General features: G+C 42.8%; 1 protein-coding gene across 1 annotated transcript; it reads right to left on the reverse strand.

The window, feature by feature from the left end:
* Positions 1 to 13,782: 13,782 nt before the first annotated feature.
* gdf6a (growth differentiation factor 6a) lies at positions 13,783 to 19,436 on the reverse strand. The gene is made up of 2 exons (XM_026372427.1): positions 18,953 to 19,436; positions 13,783 to 14,750 (listed from the first exon to the last, which is right to left on the reverse strand). Exons 1-2 carry the CDS (start codon positions 19,311 to 19,313, stop codon positions 13,783 to 13,785), a joined length of 1,329 nt encoding a protein of 442 aa, XP_026228212.1. The 5' UTR covers positions 19,314 to 19,436.
* Positions 19,437 to 19,923: the final 487 nt, after the last annotated feature.

The following is a 19,923-nucleotide window of genomic DNA, read 5'->3' on the forward strand; positions in this document are numbered from 1 at the left end:
CGAAAGGTGGGGGAGCAGGGATGGTGGTTGTGTATAAATACTCATAGGGTTTGCAGGGAAGGAAACTCTTATGCTGAGGAACAAGAAGCACATGTAGCAAGCAAGCTACCAGGAAATTGGTATAGTCTTGTATGATTTTATAGGGATCTTGGGCATGCCCTTCACATTAATTAGGATGTGGAGTGCGGAGGTATTTTTTACAGGAAACTAAGTATGGAACCCCTGCTGTCTGCCTCGGGGCTCCAGCTCCTGAGTCAAAAAAAAAAAAAAAGGGAATCTAGACGATTCTGTAACCAAAGTAAAGCAGGATAATGCAGGTCATATGCACACAAACACAGTGACACACACCAAGAAGCATGAACGTATAATTTGTTGAGGACAAACAAATAAGAAAATGAGCTTTTGGAGACTTGAGTGGTCAGTGCAGGTACTTAATATAATATGGAATTTTAATTTAGTAGCTTAATTTAATGTCCCCACGCACCTTTGTTTGTTTTGTTTTTTGACTGGAGCGATGTTAATGACTCCTCCAATCACCAATCTATAATTTGGATTTACTCAGCGTGCAGATCTTTTTTTATTCACATTGATTCAATATGGGAACTTGTCCCCTATTTGGGGGACAAAGACACGCCTCCCTCTAAACTAAACTTTCTCTTTAAAGCTTTGGAATTTAAATTCTCTACCTGAGACCTGTTTCCCTCTCTGGTCCTCTCCTCCTCTCTTAGCCCAGCATGAATGTGTGTATGAGTATGTGTGTGTGTGTGCGTGTTGACTGCCCATTTGCAAACCTCTCTCTTCTCTGCCCACCCAGGTAGCTCTTCAGAAGTACACAATGGTAACTTCATCCTCTGTCTACTTAAATATGGTTCTGTTGACTGTGTGAAGTTGCCAACTTAAGTGGAGAGGAAATGGAACTAAAAACACACCCCATTAAACCAAATATAATCTATTCTTATTAAGTGTTTTACTTAATTTATGCGTTAAAGTTAATTTTGTTTTATGAACTGAAACCCTCTTAAAGGTTTAAGTTCAATCACATTCAACCTATGGTTGTTATATTATATGGTCGTTTTCATTGGTGCATACTCAATTCAAATAATACATTTCATGCATTTATACAAAACGATGCAGTGCATAATCCAGCATTACTATTTGGAGTTATCTCACTCATTTCATCCGTATTGTTTTGTTGTTCACTCTTACACTCATGAGTTTTTTTTTTTTTTTTTGTTTTGTTTTTTTTGTTTTTTTCTATTATTTGGATCAAAATTTTAAATCAGAACATGAAACCAGTAACAAAGGGTTACAAACAAACATTTTTTTGTTTGAGGGTAATACAAGCAGCCCAAAAAAGCTGTGATCAGTAGCAGAGTCCCACGCTTTCGTTTTTTCAACAAAGCTCAATTCTCCTCCCATGCATATTCAGTGTTGCTTTTATTCCTCACCTTTTGCTCGCACACACAGAGAGTAGCCGCTGCAGTTGCAAAGGAGGAAGAAGCAGCGGCGTGTGTAGCACAGTGTCAGGACAAGCTGTGTCTAAATGTCTTGATGTGTATTTACACAATCTAATGCACAAGTTCAAAGGTGAAGGGGAAAAGGGCTTTTAATGTTTCCAGGTTTATTTATTCAGCCTAGTGTCTGGCTAAGAACTAACTCCCACCCGCCCCGCATCTTACTCTCCCCCTCCCGATCCACCCAACCCACCCAGCATCAGTTCAGCGCCTCCTTCAAGGGTTCCCACCTCAAATGACATCGCAAAGCCTACAGTGTGATTGGTGAAGAGCACAATGTGGTCTGTGTGAAATAAGGAGCTGGAACTTCTTTCCACATGTTTTCTGAGGCAAGTTAAGTACACACAGTAGTATACTGTATAAGGGCAATAAATCAGCAAACAGCCAACCACAACAGTCCCGCTCATTTCTGTTGAGGGACGAGGGTGGAGGGGGCTCTGTTATCAATTTCAAATAGTCCATGTAATTTTCTTTACAAGCACAGATCACAAGGTTTAATGATAATGTTGGTTCATTTTGAGAAGAGAAGTGAAATGTGAATTATGTGTGTAAACTTGTGCATCTGTATGACATATGGATAAAAAACAAAAACTGCATGGCTCTTATTCTGAGCAGATGTTCACAATGGCAATAATGTGCACGCACACGTACACGGCATAAAAACTCGCTTTAGGTTGGCAGACGTGGTGTGCCAAGCTCTAACTGTTGTTCTGTGAGCGCAGTCAATCATAAACAGTTGAGCCGTTTCATTTTGCCAACTCACGGTTAGTGGATAGCATTGGCACTCCAGCCAGAGGCTCGTAAAATTGACATGTCTGCAAATCCGTGCATTTATTGACGTGAATTCATAGAGGCAGTGCCTTTCTCTGCTATTTCACTCTATACTTCTCACTACATTCTCAACTAGTTGCACAGATTTTGGATGAAGTGAGCTAAGGGAAGTGCATCTGTCTTCCTATTTCTTTTTTTTTTTTTTTTTTTGGAGAGGCACGTTTCATAATCATTCAGTAGACTGTTGCGGCCAGACTGAACAGAAAACAGAAAAGTTTACTGTGCTCAGATGCATTCAAGATCCAGTTTGCATCCAGGAACTTAAGCCAAGTCATGGTTGACTGTATATTATGTCTCTCATCTTCAGACAAGGACAAACCATTATATTATACAATGGGGAGAATACAGTTGAATTCAATGCCAGTGCGTTCTTTGTGGAGCCCCTGCAGCATATGTTGTCTGTGTTTGTGTGGATTTTCTGCAGGTGATCCAGTTTCTTCCAACAGTCCAGAGACAGTTGAGGATTAACAGAAAACTCCAGTTTTTCAATAGGTGCAGAGTGTTGCCTGAACTCTATGAATCTAGTATTGTGGTTACCATACAGAATATGATGTTTGATGTCAATATTTATAGTTTCAGTTTCTCTAAATTTTATTTTTATTTATGCCAAAGAATATGAGTGCCAGTTTTTACAGTGTATGCACTATTTTGTTCATGGATCTATAAAACAAATACAAAAACAAATATATTAAAATGTAAAACAACAATGTTTTATGGTCATTTTAATCAACCTCTTTTGTCAACTTTGTGAATCCAATGTCAACAAAAGACAAAGGTTTGAAAGCGCTGTACATTATGGGGTTAAACATGCCATAAAATATGGATTCAGGTTTTTCCCCAGAAGAAAGTTCTTTTGTGTCCTACATTGTTGGGAAGTGAAGGAAAGAATGGCTCTTGCGTGGCCTATGTTGATGAGTTATAGTTCTTCTGTGATTTTGCTGTGCTCCATGCATTGAATTGATGCATTTATGGAACTCATCCCCCATTTTTAAAAACAGAGCAAACAGTCTGTGGGCCTGAGAACAAACGAACTCTGCTTTCCCAATCTCATTTTCTCAATTTCACCCTCACTCATCCCCTCCTCCCCACACTAACGAGATGTGCCAGTCACACGACACCCTGCTGGCTGCAGAGAGCATTGCCTCTGTGGGACAGATGAGGAGCAGGCTTTTGCTGAGCGGCCTGGCTGGAAATCAGGAATGCCCTCCTTCTCCACCTCCTCGCCCTCTGCCACCTCCTCCTCCGCCACCGCCTCCTTCCTTTCCTAATGGCTCATACCAAACTCACCAGGAGATCTGTGACCGCACCGTCCTCAAAATCATGAGAAGATTGCCACCAACTTCCCCAGAGGTGGAGGATTATGAGCCCAAATGCCTTGCATCTGTGTGCTTTCTATCTGTGCATGCCAGAGTGCTATTTCTACATAAGCTGAATGTAATGGGAGGCAGTCTCATGTCCCCCGAGCATGAAGTTTCATGCAGGGAGCACAAATCTTTTTGCCTTGCAAACAGAAAACGACAAGATGTTCAAAGAGTTTATTCGTATTTCATATCACTGCTGAAGATTTCATTCATAAATAGCCTTTAGAGAAGCACTGGTTCGGTTTCAATGAATTCATATAAGTGAATGGGTGTTATAATAGTTCACCTATTAATTCACACCCTTGTTAGGATGTTTCACTTATTTTTGACTTCCCTTTCTTGTTTGTTTCTTCGCCTCGGTTTAAATTCTCCTTGTTGCTCCTTCGCCGGAGTTCAGCTGGAAGTGTTCTGTTTTCTCCACAAGAATTTTATGACTTTCTAACACAGTGTTGAGACACAAAACACTTAAGCAGCGCTGGAAAAGACAGCGGGATGGGACATGGTAAACAGGGACACAAAGCCTTGGAGGAATGAGGAGGAGAGAGATGAAGACAGGCAGGAAGAGAGAGAGAGAGAGAGAGAGAGACAGACAGTGTGTGTGTGTGCTTCTGTGCGGTCAACATGTTTCAGCATGATGACCAAGCATTTCTTTTTATTTAATAAGTCAATTCCAGATCTCACAGGAAGTGTGTGTTTGGCTTCCAGAGAACATATGGTGTTAAATTAACCTGCTCTGTCCAGGTCTTCTACTCTAGTTTGACGTGATGAGCAGCATCTCACGTGCTTAATGGTTCACAGAAGCTCTGCAGCATATGTTTAACGAATCCAATGCATTTTTAGGGCTAGAAAGTGTATAAGTGACCGGGGTGGATGGAATACTTTCAGATTTGGTGCACTAACCCTGCAATCCTAGAAGTCTGAATTCAGACCTGCATTTTAAACCTCTCTGAAGTAGACAAAGAGGTAACTCGCATCTGGATCCAGTGGCGAAGAAGGCCACGCAGCGCGGTACGTTCCCATCCAAAGCCCCTCTACCCAACCCCCTTTCCCCTCCAACCACCACCCTCGTCTGTTTATCATAGGATCTCCAACACACAATCAAACATGAAAGGATGAGTGCTCGCAAGAGCCTTTTTAGATTTTGTGGAAATGTGACATCTCTGGAAACATTTAGCCTGTCATAGCTGCTGCTGCTCTTCAAAGAGCGCCGAGAGGAATAGATTAATGTTGCTTCTGTACCAAACCTTCTTCCTGTCTGTCCTCCTTTCCTACTAAACATGCTGGCTGCCTGCATCTACTGTAACCATACTCAGAGATTACTGAGCGTGTGGTTATAAGGAAGCAAATCATTTTAAGATGTGCATTGTGCTCTTGATGATATCAAATTGATTAAGCATTTGCGCTTAATTTTTATATCTCAAAACGTTTGCGTCTCTATCCCATTATGTAATCTTGATTTAAACTAATATGCCTTTGAGTTATGCCAACTAAATAGGAAAGGCATGTGAACGCATACCGTACAGTTCACTGGCCACATAAACATTCCTTTAATCATCAACCTTTAATTCAATCCCCTCCTTGTCAGCGTACTGGAGATAAAAAAAAAAAAGAGTGAGCGTTCAAATGCGGCGACAGGTTTTTCTTCACATTCTGTCCATGTCGTATACGTTTGACATAAATGCTGGACATAAAGGGCCACTGGAGCAGTTTACTGTGGCAGTTCCCTGAAGTTGGAGCACTTGGAAGACGCAGGTCTAAAATAAAGTACAGGCAATACTCAATGTTTAGATTCAGTAAAATAGCATACAACGTCAGTGGAAAGATGTGCATGGACACATTTAATGTACAACTCCACTTGTCGCTTCCTGCCTGAGCACACCTTTAGTCCTTTTTTTTTGTTATGGCAAACACAATATTGGTGTTGGAAACTGCACAGCTACTCTTTCACATAAGTTAATGTTGATAATGGTTCAAAAAAATTGATACTGAGTGAACCTCAGTGTCTGACATTATTTATATGTGTCCCAATTCAACAGAAATGTTAGTTGTCTGAAGAAGCAGAGTATTTTGTCTCAACCGTTCGAGGCTAAGCTCAAAAACCTTGTTAAATTAAAAGTGTGTAAGAGTAGCGACTGAAATTGATACTAACCTTAATCAACCATGCAAGTTTGTGTCATTACTGTTTTTAAAAAATACAAAAAGAAGAGTCTCTGGAGAGTGTTAGCTTTCAAATAATGCAGTCTGGCCAGTCTGCTAATACACAAATCATCTGTCCCAAGAAACCTAATATAATGAGTTGAGTGAAGTCCTGACTGTGCATTGATTCAGCTCATTATTTTAAGTCAAAAGGTGTTTATTTTTCTATCATGGTTTACAATATGTAGTTTTATTTTTTTAATAAGGAGACTGATGGTCAGTCAAAGAGATCAGGTAACATCAGAGAGCAAAAAAGTACCTGGCAGGTGAAATGCCTTCGCTAACGTAGATAGACTATGAGAAGGACGAGAAAGAGAGACGAGAACAGAGGGACAGAGAGTGTCAGACAGAAAGAAAGGAATGCTGTTTACTCATTGCACTCATCCATAAGAGGGCTCCATCTCAACAGTCAGTCAGCCGGACGTTGCCTTGAGTTCAGCGCCACATCCAGCAAACAACACTTCTCCTCCCCCAAACCCCCCGACCCCAAACTGCCACCACTTTACCAACACAAAAAGATGCAGCACGGCACTTTCCTTTTTACCCTAGCATGCAACCCCCCCCCCCACACACACACACACACACACACACACACACCCTGCCCAACACACACACACACACACACACCCCTGGTCTCCCCCTTTCCCACCTTTGTATCAGTTGAAAGGCATATGGTTACTGCCATCCGATTCCCCCCGGCTGAAAGTGCCTTTCACTTTATCGCAGTTCACAAAGAGGTCAGACTACGGCAAACAGAAATATTGTGTGAGAGCTCACTTTTTTGTGCCTGAGCTAAAAGATGTGAGAGGCACAAGAATAGCAGGGGGAGAGAGAGTCCCTGATAAAGTTACATCTGGTCAAACAAACCTCACTCCATTCCTCATGCCAGAGCGGGAGAATTTATGTTGTAGTGAATAAAGGGCAGTATTTGAGAGAATTGACAGAAACTAACCTCGGACATGGTCCGCCATACATCATTCATTCAACTCCACATCCATGCACCAGGTTTTCAAGCCAGGTCACATTTCCTGATGTAGCTCAAACAGCGGCGGTAGAAATGTGATGTTTGGGGGGACACAGCAGTGGGGTTTTCACGAATGAGAAGACAAGGTGGTCCAGACTGAGGTGATCGCCACAATGAGAAAATCAATCGCCAGCAGTGCAGCTACAATTGCTAGGAGCGAGGTGTCAGGAATATCGCAGTGGCCACAGTGTGTAACACAATGAGGCAATGTTTCAGTCCCAAACCCCTGGCTCCTCTGGGCTATCTAGTCTCTCCAGCTCTCTTTGTGCTGATCTGGTAAATGATTAATAATGAGTGTTCCTCTGTTGACCTTGTTTGTTGAAAGACTTGTACCTGACAACTTTCCGCACTTTGTGCACGAAAGGAAAAACTAATCCTGACACAGACAGGGACCCACTCCTTGTATAGAACGTCTCCCGGCACCATTTAAACAAGTCATAAAATAAGTTGAGCTCTTTGAAGCTTTGTAAACGCTACCCCAGTGTCCCCATTGTTAACCTTAATAATTGTAGCCATGAGCTGCAGGGTAAATTTTCAGTCCGCAGCCCTGTAATTACACTGCCTATTCAGGCATCAATTTATGACCAATATTTTTCTTGGCATAAAAGCTACTGAGCTAAATATTTGATTTCCAAACGGGAACTCTGAGGAACCACACCAAAACCGCCTCTGAAAAGAAACCACGCAGCCGAGAGTCTTCGGCACTTCAAACACTTCACCGTGAGCTAAAAGAGATGCATACTGAAAAGCTAACTGGTGTTTACTTTGCCCTCGATGATGGTTCCTTTGAGTAGGATAACGTTTGGTGAGAAAGTGTCAGACTCGGTTTTACTCGAGGCCTGCTGCTTCCCCACAGACCAAGGACTCTTCGAGGAGGTCTTTCCCCAGCAACCACCCGCTCACCCCCTCTTGGGAACAGAGTGATGACCTGGAAGTGTGCCTTGTTCCACGGGGCCATCAAAAATGTATTCATCTCATTAGCTGCTGCCAGCCATGGGCACTGAAGAGAGCTGGGCAAAGAGAGGGCAGGTCACAACGTTCTGACAGTCATATAAAAGACAATGCAGGCAAATGATGTGTATTTCTTTCTCAGTGTGTAAACACAAGCATGTGTGTATGTGTTTGTGCATTAGGGAATGTGGTGGTCAGGGGTTTTTACCCCTGTTTATAAGACTGCCTTGCACCACAAATCTGTCCCTCATTGGGAAGACAAAATGAAAACGGTCCCGTCATAAAACATCTGTAATGGCTCCATCTACCACCAACACATAATGGGGCAATTACCATGAGGGGGGCTGGGACAGCATAAAGCCTTTAGCTCTCTTTGGTACACCACACAATGCTTTGGTGTATGTGTTTGTATCTCAAAAGCATATGTTTGTGCATCCGCGCAGACATATGCATAGACATATGCATGTTTGTGCTTCACTGCAGCTGAGGAGCACTACGTGAAGACATTAAAAATGAATCACAAACAATATCCACCGCTGCCTCTTCACTGACCCCGTTCACTGTCCGTCCTGCACAGTGACAGACAGGCACATCTAATCTGAAACTGCATTATTGATGCCTGATCTATTGCACAGCTCAGGTCCGGTCCTGAGTCTTCCACACCTCGTAATCAAGCATAATTGAGGTTAACTGTACAGCACGGCTGAAACGCTAGACAGGTAAGTTGCAGCCTCTCATGATTAATGTAGTGTGTTAGTGTTCTGGGCTCTGACCTTTTGAGATAGGCCAGGCACCATTTTTAAGTGAAAGCTCTGCCTCAACCTTCCATCCCATCATGATCATCCCCCCCACCCCACCCCACCCCTCCCTCTCCAAAGTCAGATTCTTGTCTTGCTGCCTCATTGCCCCTGACCTATGTTTGTTTGCCTACATGTCTCGTTTTACAATGCAGAACCAAAAACCTCGTTTTTATCTCCCAAGTCTCCTTTTAAATTAAAGTATGTCTTATGCTTAGATGTAATTTGACTAAGCGTAGTTTTAAAGAGAAGGATTGTACCTTGACTTTGCATTTTTTTATTGTTTTATATGTTTGTTTTACACATTTGAGCCATAATGTTCTTCTGTTTTTTTTTTTTTTTTCTATTTAATTCCTACATTTTCCTTTTACATAGCCCGTGTGGTTGACTTAATATGTCCTCCAAGGGCCTGAGCGTCCAGACCAGACCAGTGATTGCCATTGTCCAGCCTCCCTCTCCTCTCGGTGGATGTGAATTGGCAGCGAGGTCATGTCCTTGCCTTGCTCCCAAACATAAGCATTGTCAGAGTTAACTGAGTAAATTTACTTTTGACGAGAGCCCATTCAGACCCTTGCACAAACACACAGAGACACTCAACAAAGAAGGAATGGACTACGAACATACAAAAAAGACAATCTTCCTTTCTGCGAGGGTTTGCAGGAGAATCTAGAGGTGTACTTGTTAATCAGGGATGGCGAGGACCCGGGTCACCATCTGTAACATAGACCAGGGGCAGTAAATGGACGAGGTGGGGTGAAAGGGCACCTCCAGACATTCCTTTCGAAAATAAACAGAACAAAAACGGGTTTCTCTCAACAGGTATTCTAAGCAAATCTATCAAGTTGACTTTAGTTGTTGCTGTTCTGAGTTCTAAAAGCATCTAACGTCACAGCTGTTGACGTTCCCTGCAACAAAATCCCAAAGACTTTTTTCTATGGCAAACTATAAAGTGTAGTTTGTTTATTTTTTCCACAACTAAAAATAAGCCACACCGGCTGCTTCTTCACATTTCCATATCCCATTTGTGAGTGAGCTTAATATAATTAGCAGGTAATCTGTGGTGAAGTGGAGGTGCCTGCTGTCTTCCTGTTACCGTATGGTCTGACAGAACCATAGAAGAAGAGGCAGAGGAAGAGAAGGGCAGATGCCCCCTTAGAGCAAATCACCCGTGTCTTTTGTTTCACTGTGGCTGCTCTCTCCACGCTTTGTTGTGTGTCTCCACTGAAATAGCAGCTACCGAGAGTGGCCACATTTTTTACAGTTATAGTTATAAAGAGCAATTGTAAAAAACTTTTTTTCTGTTTTTCCACCAAAACGAGTTTCAAAAATGAAAAAAAAACGTAGTGACCTCTGGCATTAAGGCACAAGCAAGTGTGTTTAATGCTTGGGGCAGCCCCTGCCTTTGTGTTTGAAGCCAGTGGTTCAATGAACAACGGCAGGAAGGGTCACTTCAGGCATCTGCTGCTCTTCTGCACCACTCATCTGTCCATCTGTGTACACTGCTGTCCTTCTGTCTACTCACACAAGCACAAATACTTATGGGAAGACTCACCCTGTGAACTCTGTTGCGTGTCAAACGCACACATCAAATACTGTAGAGTGTGTCAGGGTGGTTTTATTCTCCATCTGTTTAGCGCAGAGAAACACCACCTTGCTCTGGCCTGTGTTCTTGGCTAGAGAAAGGTGTCAAGCTTTATTATAGAGGGAGCTACAATATCTGCAAAGCATAATGGTGGGAACCAGAAGAAACCAGAGAAAGAGGGATCCCCCTAGAGGCAAAAAGGTTCTGTGAGGAGGGGAAACAGTCACAGAAAAAATAAATAATACGCTCTTGCTGGATTTTATCAGTAGCAGTTTAAAAGTCAGACCTTGGCAGCCACCATGCTCCTCTCTTCTCTCTATTTTTCTATACTTAAATTCTATCCAATCAAGAACTCAAAGCATGAGATCTAAGTCCTCAAGATAAATTTTCTAATGCTCCTGAATGCCTGTTTAACAAATTTCCACTTAATTAGAGGTGCTTGCTGTCTCAGAGATCAGCGTGATTAACGGCTTTCCTGTCGCTGATGAGGACACTGATAACAGAGAGGTTAAGCATGAGGAACATTTATGTCCACGCCTGAGTCAAGGCTGTGTGTGTGTGTATATACATGTATATATATATATATATTATATATATAAAATAATCTTGGAACACCTGGTAGATCTTCACTTATGCTGCCTTACAGATCTCTAACAAGAAGTCTCCAAGCACAGATGTGGGGTGTCAAGACTATTTGTGTTATACATTCTCCACATTTCTGATGAAAAGGACCCCGCTCTCTTAGCCAATTTCAGCTTGCTTAGACTAATATATTAGGACCAAGTTTCAAATAAACAAAACTCTCTTTTTCTGGGTCTCTCTGCCTCAGTGTGGAACGGGGGGACAATAAGGCGGTTGTGATGAAGAACTTTATAGTAACATTTAACTTAAGAGTGAGGGATTGAAGCGGGTAAACAAAGCATTCCTTTCCCTTTCATCACCATTTAACTGTTCCCTTAACATTCAGTCTCACCTCCAGGCCAGTGCCCACCAGACCGGGGAACTTGTCAAATAAATATAAATCAAAAAGTAAAGGTTTATTCCACAAGTTAGCACACGGATTTCTTTTCTAATCCAGAATAGGAAGGACCCTCATGGGTGGTGGTGCACCGTATCACCCAAAGTGCACTTCTGAGCAGGAGGGAATAGCATAGTAGCACCACGGCAATGGTGTTCCAGATATATTGCCTGGGGGGCCATTTGGTTATACTCAGGGGAATAGTTGTTGTGTCAGTCATTTGCAACAGCCGCTAAAGAGTGCACTTAGCATCCTCTGTTTCCCCCTAGCAAACATGTGGGGAGTGACATGATACTGTACAAGAGCCTGGACAACATATAACATTTCAAAGCAATTTCCTAATTGTTTCCAGGCCAAGGTCGATAGCCTATATGGAAGCAATCCCTTCTTTCAAACCTCTTTTTTTTTTTTTTTTCATCCACAGATTGGGAAACATTAAAGTGTTAAGTAAACTTGACCCAGGCAGGGCTAATTCATTGGGAAATAGCTGAGGTTCATACATTCAGTGCCATATCAGTGACAGTCACTCAGTGGATTTGCTTCTACTTGGATGGTCACCATATGTTTATTTGGTTTTTGCGGTACAAGCCAGTCACTGAGCAGTGACATCTGTTGTCGAGAGATGAGAGGATGGGGAGAACAGATTAGCATACCTGAAGGCAAAGGTATATGTTGCCCCATATGCACTGTACACATCTAACGTTTATACCTTCAGCGACCGGTCTACAATTGCCAGATATTTGATCAAATTTGAGAAAAAAAAAGTCCTAATTTCCTAAGTTATGCTTGTAACTTTAGCATAAAAAAGGAAATGTGCTTTTTTTTGTGCACAGACATGGCTGAAGGCTTAAGTCTGAGTACAGAAAGTGGCTCAGACCTACATGATATATAGACATTCCAGTAATATGACTTTTTTATTCATTAACCCATGCATGAAATGAAGAAAAACTTGGCTTCTTATTCAAGTCATTAAAATTCCCTACAGTACAATAGTCCTATTGGATGTTTTGTGATTCAAACTCTCTTTAAAAAGAAAGAAAAAAAAAAAAAAACAAGTTCCAATGAATGAAATGCTGAATATGAAGTAGTATCAATCATCAGAAGTACCAGACCGGTGGACTTTGTTTTGAATTTTATTTGTACAGTAATGGTGTGGAATATTATCCAGTAATATATGTTTATAATTGATCTTATATATCATTGTAAAAGCTCTTTACACTCTAATTGAATGCACCTCAAAACTCAGATCCTATATGCAATTATGAGGTAGACAACAACAACAGAAAACGAATACACCTTAAATTACTCTTGACAATGTAAGAAATATATGATTATCATGAAACTCTGTACATCACAAATAATAAAATAATTATAGAATAGAAATTATACCGATTTGAGTGCATTTTGTATATTTACAAAGAAATGCCGTTTTCTCATTTCTTCATTCGTTGCACTTTGTAAAGTTTCCGACTGTACAAATATCTACAGCTCCAAAAATAATAATGAACAGCAGTGCATTCAAAGCTAATGTGCATTTAAATATCGCCTCGAGTCTTTTTTCTTCTACTTTCGTCATCAGAGAGGAGCAGCTCCATCGCTCTGTCTCTGTCTCTGTCTCTGTCTCTCTGTCTCTGACCGCACGTCCTTGGCGCAGTCAGTTGTGGAAGTGCATTTCGTAAAGATGCAGACTTTTGAGCAAAAAGTTCGCCTCAGTAATATGTGCTTTTATTTATTTACTTTTTTTTTTTTTTTTTACAACAGGGCCCCAGTCAGGCACAGATCTGGGTTTGTGTCCTTTGTGTCGCCTCTTCTTGCGCCTTTTCCACTGGTCTCCAGTAAGGCAAAAACAAAAATCTCTTCAAGGCATTACCACTACCATCTTATCTCCTCCTCACTGACCAGTGTGTGTGTGTGTGTGTGTGTGTGTGTGTGTGTGTGTGTGTGTGTGTGTGTGTGTGTGTGTGTGTGTGTGTGTGTGTGTGTGTGTTTGGTTACGTTAGATATTCACCCCCTTTATTTCTTTTTCTTTTCTTTTTTGGAAAACAGGCACTTGCTCGGGTCTGTAATGACTCCAGCTGGACAGTGGTAATTACGGCCTGGGTGCATCGTACCCAGAAGAGTCCGGCCTGGCAGAGCTGCAGGCGAAGCCCACTGTCCTCTGGCCTCGGCTATAACAGGTGCACAGTCTGACTCAGCGGGCTGCAGCCAGATCACACACCGTGTACCCGTTCATTGTGCCACGGGGACACGTCTCACCCTCTGGGAAACAAAAGCCTGTCTGATTAGTGATCACTTGTTGCATGGAGTGGGCAGAGAGTGTGGATGAATATAACCGTACTGAGTTGAAATAAATAGCAGATATCGCCTCTCTGTGCATCCCTTTGAACCAAGACGAGGTGCGTCAAAGCATTTCACACCATGAGGACTTTATATCTTCAACCCGGGACCCATCGAGACTTATCTTTGATTTCTCTGTCTTTCAAATGTCTTTTTGACAAACAATGGCCGCTACCTGCACCCACACTGCTCCACCACCATGTCCTCGTACTGTTTGTACACCACGTTATTACCCGAGTCTATGTAGAGGATGCTGATGGGGCTCAGTTTGGTGGGGACGCAGCAGCTCGGCGGGGTGCTGCTGGGATCCATGGAGTTCATGAGCGTCTGTATAATGGCGTGGTTGGTCGGCTCGAGGTGCGACCTGAGGGGGAAGTCGCACACCCCCTCGCAGTGGTACGCCTCGTAATCCAGGGGCGCGATGATCCAGTCGTCCCAGCCCAGCTCTTTGAAGTTCACGTGCAGCGCCTTTTTGCTGCACCTGGATTTGGATTTCTTCCCGTGCCTCTTTCCGTGCCGGTTGCTCAGCGCGGTCCTCCGTCGCCTCCGGGGCCCCTCTCCTTTGACCCCCCTCAGGGACGCCTTCTCCTCCTCCGCCGCCTTCACCACCACCGCCTCATCCTTCTCGCTGACCGACCTGCGCGACTTGATCTTCTCCTTCATCTCGTTGAAGAGGTTCTCCCTCTTCTTGGAGCGGGTGTAGGCCACCAGGATGGCCTTCTCCTGCTGGGACCGGCCGCTCCTGTCCAGCCCCAGCTGCCTCAGGTCCACCTCGGTGTCTGATTTGCCAAGAGTGACCCTGAGCTGGAAGCAGAGCTGGTTCCCCTTCTGAAAGTGGTGATGATGAGGGTGGTGAGGATGATGCTGATGTGCTTTAAACATTTCCCACACGTCCAAAACCTCCCAGCCGGGTTTGGTGGAGTCCAGCGGGTCCAGGGACCTGGAGTCCAGCAGCCTGTCGGAACGACAGGGGTAGAGCTGGATGTCGTAGAGGCCCGTCGTCTGCAGGGAAGTCTGCGAGTCCCCGGGCGCTCTCCTAAATATCCTTAATTCCGCCCCGACCAGCTCCTCTTTGTCTGACAGGGTTGAGACATCAAACAGATACTTTTGTCTTCGCAGAGGAGAGTGCAAAAGATCGTCTGCAGGGATAAAAGAAGAAAATAATTGCAGTCAGATTCACTTAGGGTGTACAGTGTTCAGAGGGAGGGAGTGAGGGGGACTCGCATTCTCCCACAGAGGCCTTCTCTCTCTCTCTCCCTCTCTCTCTCCCTCTCTCTGTCTCTCTCTCTTTTCCTCTCTTTCCTGTTTTTCAAACGTCCACCCTGAACCTGCCTGAAACAAACTACAACTGACAAGTCCTCAGATTGGTAAAGAACGAAACAGAACTACATTTATGCCTGATTTGTGTATTAATTTCTTTTAAAGCTGGAAATCCCTCCTGAATCCAGGCCAGCGTTACACCTAAAGCCAATCTGACCCGAGCTTTTATTCTAATAAAATGTTCTTGGTAATAAAAAAAAATAATATCTAGTGGCTAAATAAAAGCTAAAACTTGCTTTCAGGCTTCCTTCACATTGAAATTGAATTTCCTGCACATTCGTTGCACATGAATTTGAAATGACACAGTGATGTAAACGCGATCACGTGCAGGAAGTGTCTAATCTCACTTGTTCCAAAAAAAAAAAAAAGAGGTAACATGTTGCTTTTTTCTCTTATCACCTGTCACATGGGTCAAAAGTTCGTTTTCTGATACCGCAGCAGCAGAAATCCAACTCCTCTTGGCCACATTTGAAATCCACGCCACTCTTAATCAAATCCAGCGCGTTTCACTGAAAATGGTTCTGCTTTCATTCGACTTGATGACAGATTGATTATTAATTTCCACCACTTTGGCAGAGTGGAAGTAAACTTTTCCTTCCCTACAGCCTTGCAAAGTCTTAAATCCGCGCGGCAGACAGGACATGAGAATAGTGTGTGTAGTTTTCCTTTGAGTTATAAGGAAGAATAAAAAAACAAAAACAAAACAAAACAAGGGGCCTAGTGATGTGAAGGCCCCTGGGTGCTGCCAGACACAACGGACCAAAAGCGACATACTGTACACTCAACTGAACAATACACAATTAATGCATTATTCCCTGCTGGAGACACAGGAGGCCTGCAAATATTTCATCAAGGGGGAAACTAGTGAGACTGGAATGTAATACTGAGAGACAGTGCATGAAAGGGCAGCAGAGAGATATAAAACACCACAATACGTTGTAATAAACAGGGTTTTTGTTCGTGTTTGTTTAAAGTGAATTTGCGTCTTCAGTTTTCAGTTTTCTTGTTTCTGTATGGATGTTGTTTCTTCAGGTTGTTTAATATTATTTGTGTTATATGTCTTCTATGAGTAGGTGGAAATGTATGTTATATAGGGATGAAATAAATCTGTCAGTCCGACCTTTCACAAACGATCGTCAGCAGTTTGGGAAACAGCAAAACCTAATTCAATGAATTTAAGAGAATTGATGTAGGCTGGGGAAAAGTTCATTCATTTCTTTTAAATGGCATTTTTTCTTTACGCATGTATTTTTTAAAAATAAGATTTAGAAACTAAAAGCAGCATTAAAAAAAAAATCTTGGTTAAGATGGATGATTTATTGTGTTTTTAGAAAATAAAAGCCCGTTGGCTCAGCTGCCTGCTTGTCTCCATTTCTTTCTTTTTTCTTTTTCATTTTTTGTAAAAAAAAAAAGAAAAAAGAAAAGGTAGAAAGAAAAGGAAAAGTGACGTGTCTACATCTAAACACTCCTGTGATACCATTTGTAAAACGTGTTGTAGAGAAATATTTAATCGAGTTGTCAGTTTCCCTCCTGCCGAGTCCAACAGTAAAAGCAGATTGAAACCTTGTGCTGCTTTCAGTGACTTTGCGCGTATGGTCTGAATTAGGATTCTTTCTTTTTTTTATTTTTTTTTTAAATAAGACCTCAAACAAACCGAATACAAGTTCACCAAATAATTAACAGTTCTCAATTCCCATCTTCCTCGTTAAAGCACTTCCCCTCTTATATTTCATCCCATCCTGCCAACGACAACATTCCCTTTAAAACGCCGCTGCACAGACTGAGGGTATTACTGAGAGGTATTCGTGATGACAGTTTAAAAGTGTAGAGAGTTTTCTTAATTTCATTATTATGTAAAAGGGGATTTTTTTTTTTTTTTTCCATTACGCTTAAGATGTTTGACGCTGGATAATTAGGAGGGAACGCGGTGGATATTTTTTTTATTGCCTGGTTAAAGCGGCATCCTGTGCACTTTAGTTTGACCTTGTTGGTTGTATTTGAACAAATGCAAAACATGTTTTTGTCATCTATGCCTCTGTTTAGTAAGCGAGAGAGGGTTAGAGAGAAAGAGGGAGGGAGAGAGAGTAAGGGGGAGGCCGAACCATCTGCGCTTTAATGAGTTACCCAAAGTGCCAAAAGTAATTTCCAGATTCGGGTTATTCTTTTTCTGATCTTGGCTTTTCTGACCTCCAGGAAACACCCTGCCTCCTTTTATAATCATTGTATTTTTTTCATTTACCTGCAACAATGACAAAGCAGAAGAAGCTACAGATCATGTGCGCGCGCTGCCCGTGGATGAATAATGCGTAAAAAGAGGCGAAACGTGTTACTTTACGCATCAAAACCCGCCCGGCTAACGAAAAGTCCCAGTTGAGATTCAGTCTGCGGGTTAATGCAATGCAACACTTAAGGGATGCTGGGATGAATCCCAAAAGAAAACCAAATGCGCTTGAGCTGGAAGAACGAGAAGAAAAATAATTTTCCGTAATTAAAGTGGCGGTCGCAAAGGGAGGTTCTGCAGGAGAGAAAAAACAGAAAATATGAACCACTTCACAGCAGAGGAAGTGCTCTTTCTTTTTTCTTTTTTTTTTTTTTTCTCCCTCGTCGTTTTTTTGGGGATGTGCCCATCGTGGCCGAGTTGGGTCATTATGGGAGAATGGACAGTGTTTGATATATTATGACATGAACACTCAATTAGATCACCGAGTTCAAATACTCCAATCAGCCGTTCGATGCCAAGCGGCTCTGAGAGGGTCCAGCTCGGGGTCAGAGCCAGTGACACATCACATCAAAATCACAGGAGAAAGTGAGGCGTTTTCCCTATCAAATCAGTTCACACTGCAAGAAATAGAGACCCGCATGAACCGTTCGGCTCCACGTTGACCTTTGTTTTCTGAAAAGGAGCAAAAGTGTGAGGGGATGAAATTTTATTAGGGGAAAAGTCTCAAACGTCGAAGTCAGAGTTTTTTAATTACTTTGATTTTGCTGAACAAAAGTCCAGATAAACGACTTATTTGTATTGAAATACAACTGCAGCTACACCTCACATCATCCTTGGTCTAAATGACTGAATGGACATTTTTATCCCCAGTGCGTTTGAGTGAACGCAAAAAAAGATAGCCTTATTTTCTCCTGCAAATATTAACTCGGCTTATGCCCCCTTGTGTGTGTCTGTGTGTGTGTGTGTGTGTGTGTGTGTGTGTGTGTGTGTGTGTGTGTGTGTGTGTGTGTGTGTGTGTGTGTGTTGGATGTGTTTGTGTGATTGTTCTGTCCTCGCAGGCCGGACAAATCACTAGGTTACACATGTTGACTGACCCAGACACCTGCTTCTCACACCGAGCCTCTCCAGCCTCTAGCGCCCAGCTGCCTTTGTCAGCACAAGCTGGCCACAACGGGCACCATCACGGCAACAGAACTTACTTCCTAATAGGTGTCGGGGAAACTTCAGTTTGTACTTTAAAACCTTTTCGGCGTATTTCAGTGCTTGAGTTCAGAAACCGGCGAAAAATCGAAAACGAAACAAGCAGCAAGTGCTTTAGTCTGATAACTGAAAAAAAGTTTCGTCCCTATTCACGTGGAGGTTGGCAGCGGGATATCATTTTGCTGCAGCCAGCGCTGACAGAGATTTATAGCCTTCATTTAGAGAGCAATTCAATTAGTGTTTTACTGTCGTGTTACGCAGAAGTTAATTAAGTGCAATATAACTTAACACTTGGAAAAAGTTACACGTTTCAGCCCCTGTGAGGCAAACCGACCCCAATGAAACTTACAGTAACAACTAATCCCCACAGCTCCTAATATTTAGCTTTAGTGCAATCCCATGATTTACTGCTGCTCTGTCGCGTAAAAGCGCGTTTGCACATTCTTTTTGCTCGTGCGTAAAAGCAGACGCTGCGAGCACGTTGCTGTGTTTTTCTGTATATTTTCACTATTTTAAGAAGCTTTCAGAAGAGTAATAGAGAGAATAATATATAATTATGCAAGACTGGGTTCAAAGAGGTGGCAGCGGACCGAAACCAACCTGTTCCTCTGTCCACAAAACTTGTGATGGTGTTGGCAAATTTAGAGGAGCGGAAAAAGCTTGCGTTTAGTCCGAGCTTCTCTGCAGTCGAGTAGGTCCTGTATATAGAAAGCATGTATTCATGCGGCACAATAGCGTCCTTCAGCTCGTCTTTGTGATGGCCCACTGTAGGATGCGAAGACGCGAAGATGTCTTTTAGGAATTTATTTGACCTTTGCCCGTCCTGATGAGGGATCCTGGCTCCTCTGTTCCTCCGCGGCGCAGAGGGAGAGATGATAGCAGCAGACTGGAAACACGGTATATTCCCAAAGAAAACAAGGAGCAGGCCCAGATATAACGTCACGACTCGAGATGCGTCCATGGCTGGAAGAGACAGCGGGCGATTTAGAGAAAATCTTTTTGTCCCCCTGTTCAGTGAAGTGGAGTTCAGGGAAGCCGCCGTAGCCGGAGATGGTATGCGCCTCAGGGTCGCGGAGCTGCTACTTTTGCGCTCTCCGTTCGCACCAGAAGAAGTGCGTTTTGCGCTCTGGACTCCACACAAGAGCGGAGAATGCTGGGCCGAGAGAAACACGCCCACATGGTCGCTCAGTGTAGGGCTTCCCAAACTATTTCAAGTCACAGACGCGCACAAGAGCCAACGGACCGCCGCAACATAAAGACTCGAGGGGAAGTTTGTGTTGTTGCTGGCTGCGCTAAAATGTCTACATGTAATGTCTCCACTGTCCACAGATGATAATAGTCCGCTTCATTTGGATCAAATGAGAATAAAATGAAACCAGCGTTATTTTTATAATTGTGCTTCTTTTATTATTAGGAACACATGTCTGAGCGCAAAAGACACGTTTGTGTCACCAAGTTTCCACAGTTGACCAACGTGTCCAACCGCACAGATTTTAAAGAGACATACATATATGAAAGAAATGTTTTGGATCCTGTGTCTGACTTCCAAACTGCATAACGTGTTCTGTGAG

This window comes from Anabas testudineus, chromosome 16, assembly GCF_900324465.2.
Source record: "Anabas testudineus chromosome 16, fAnaTes1.2, whole genome shotgun sequence".
NCBI classification, from domain to species: domain Eukaryota; kingdom Metazoa; phylum Chordata; class Actinopteri; order Anabantiformes; family Anabantidae; genus Anabas; species Anabas testudineus.

Coding starts and splice junctions, on each gene's coding strand:
- gdf6a (XM_026372427.1), bottom strand. CDS start 19,313: ATGGACGCATCTCGAGTCGTGACGTTATATCTGGGCCTGCTCCTTGTT. Junction 14,751..18,952: donor TTTTGTGGACAGAGGAACAG/GTTGGTTTCGGT, acceptor TTATCCCTGCAG/ACGATCTTTTGCACTCTCCT.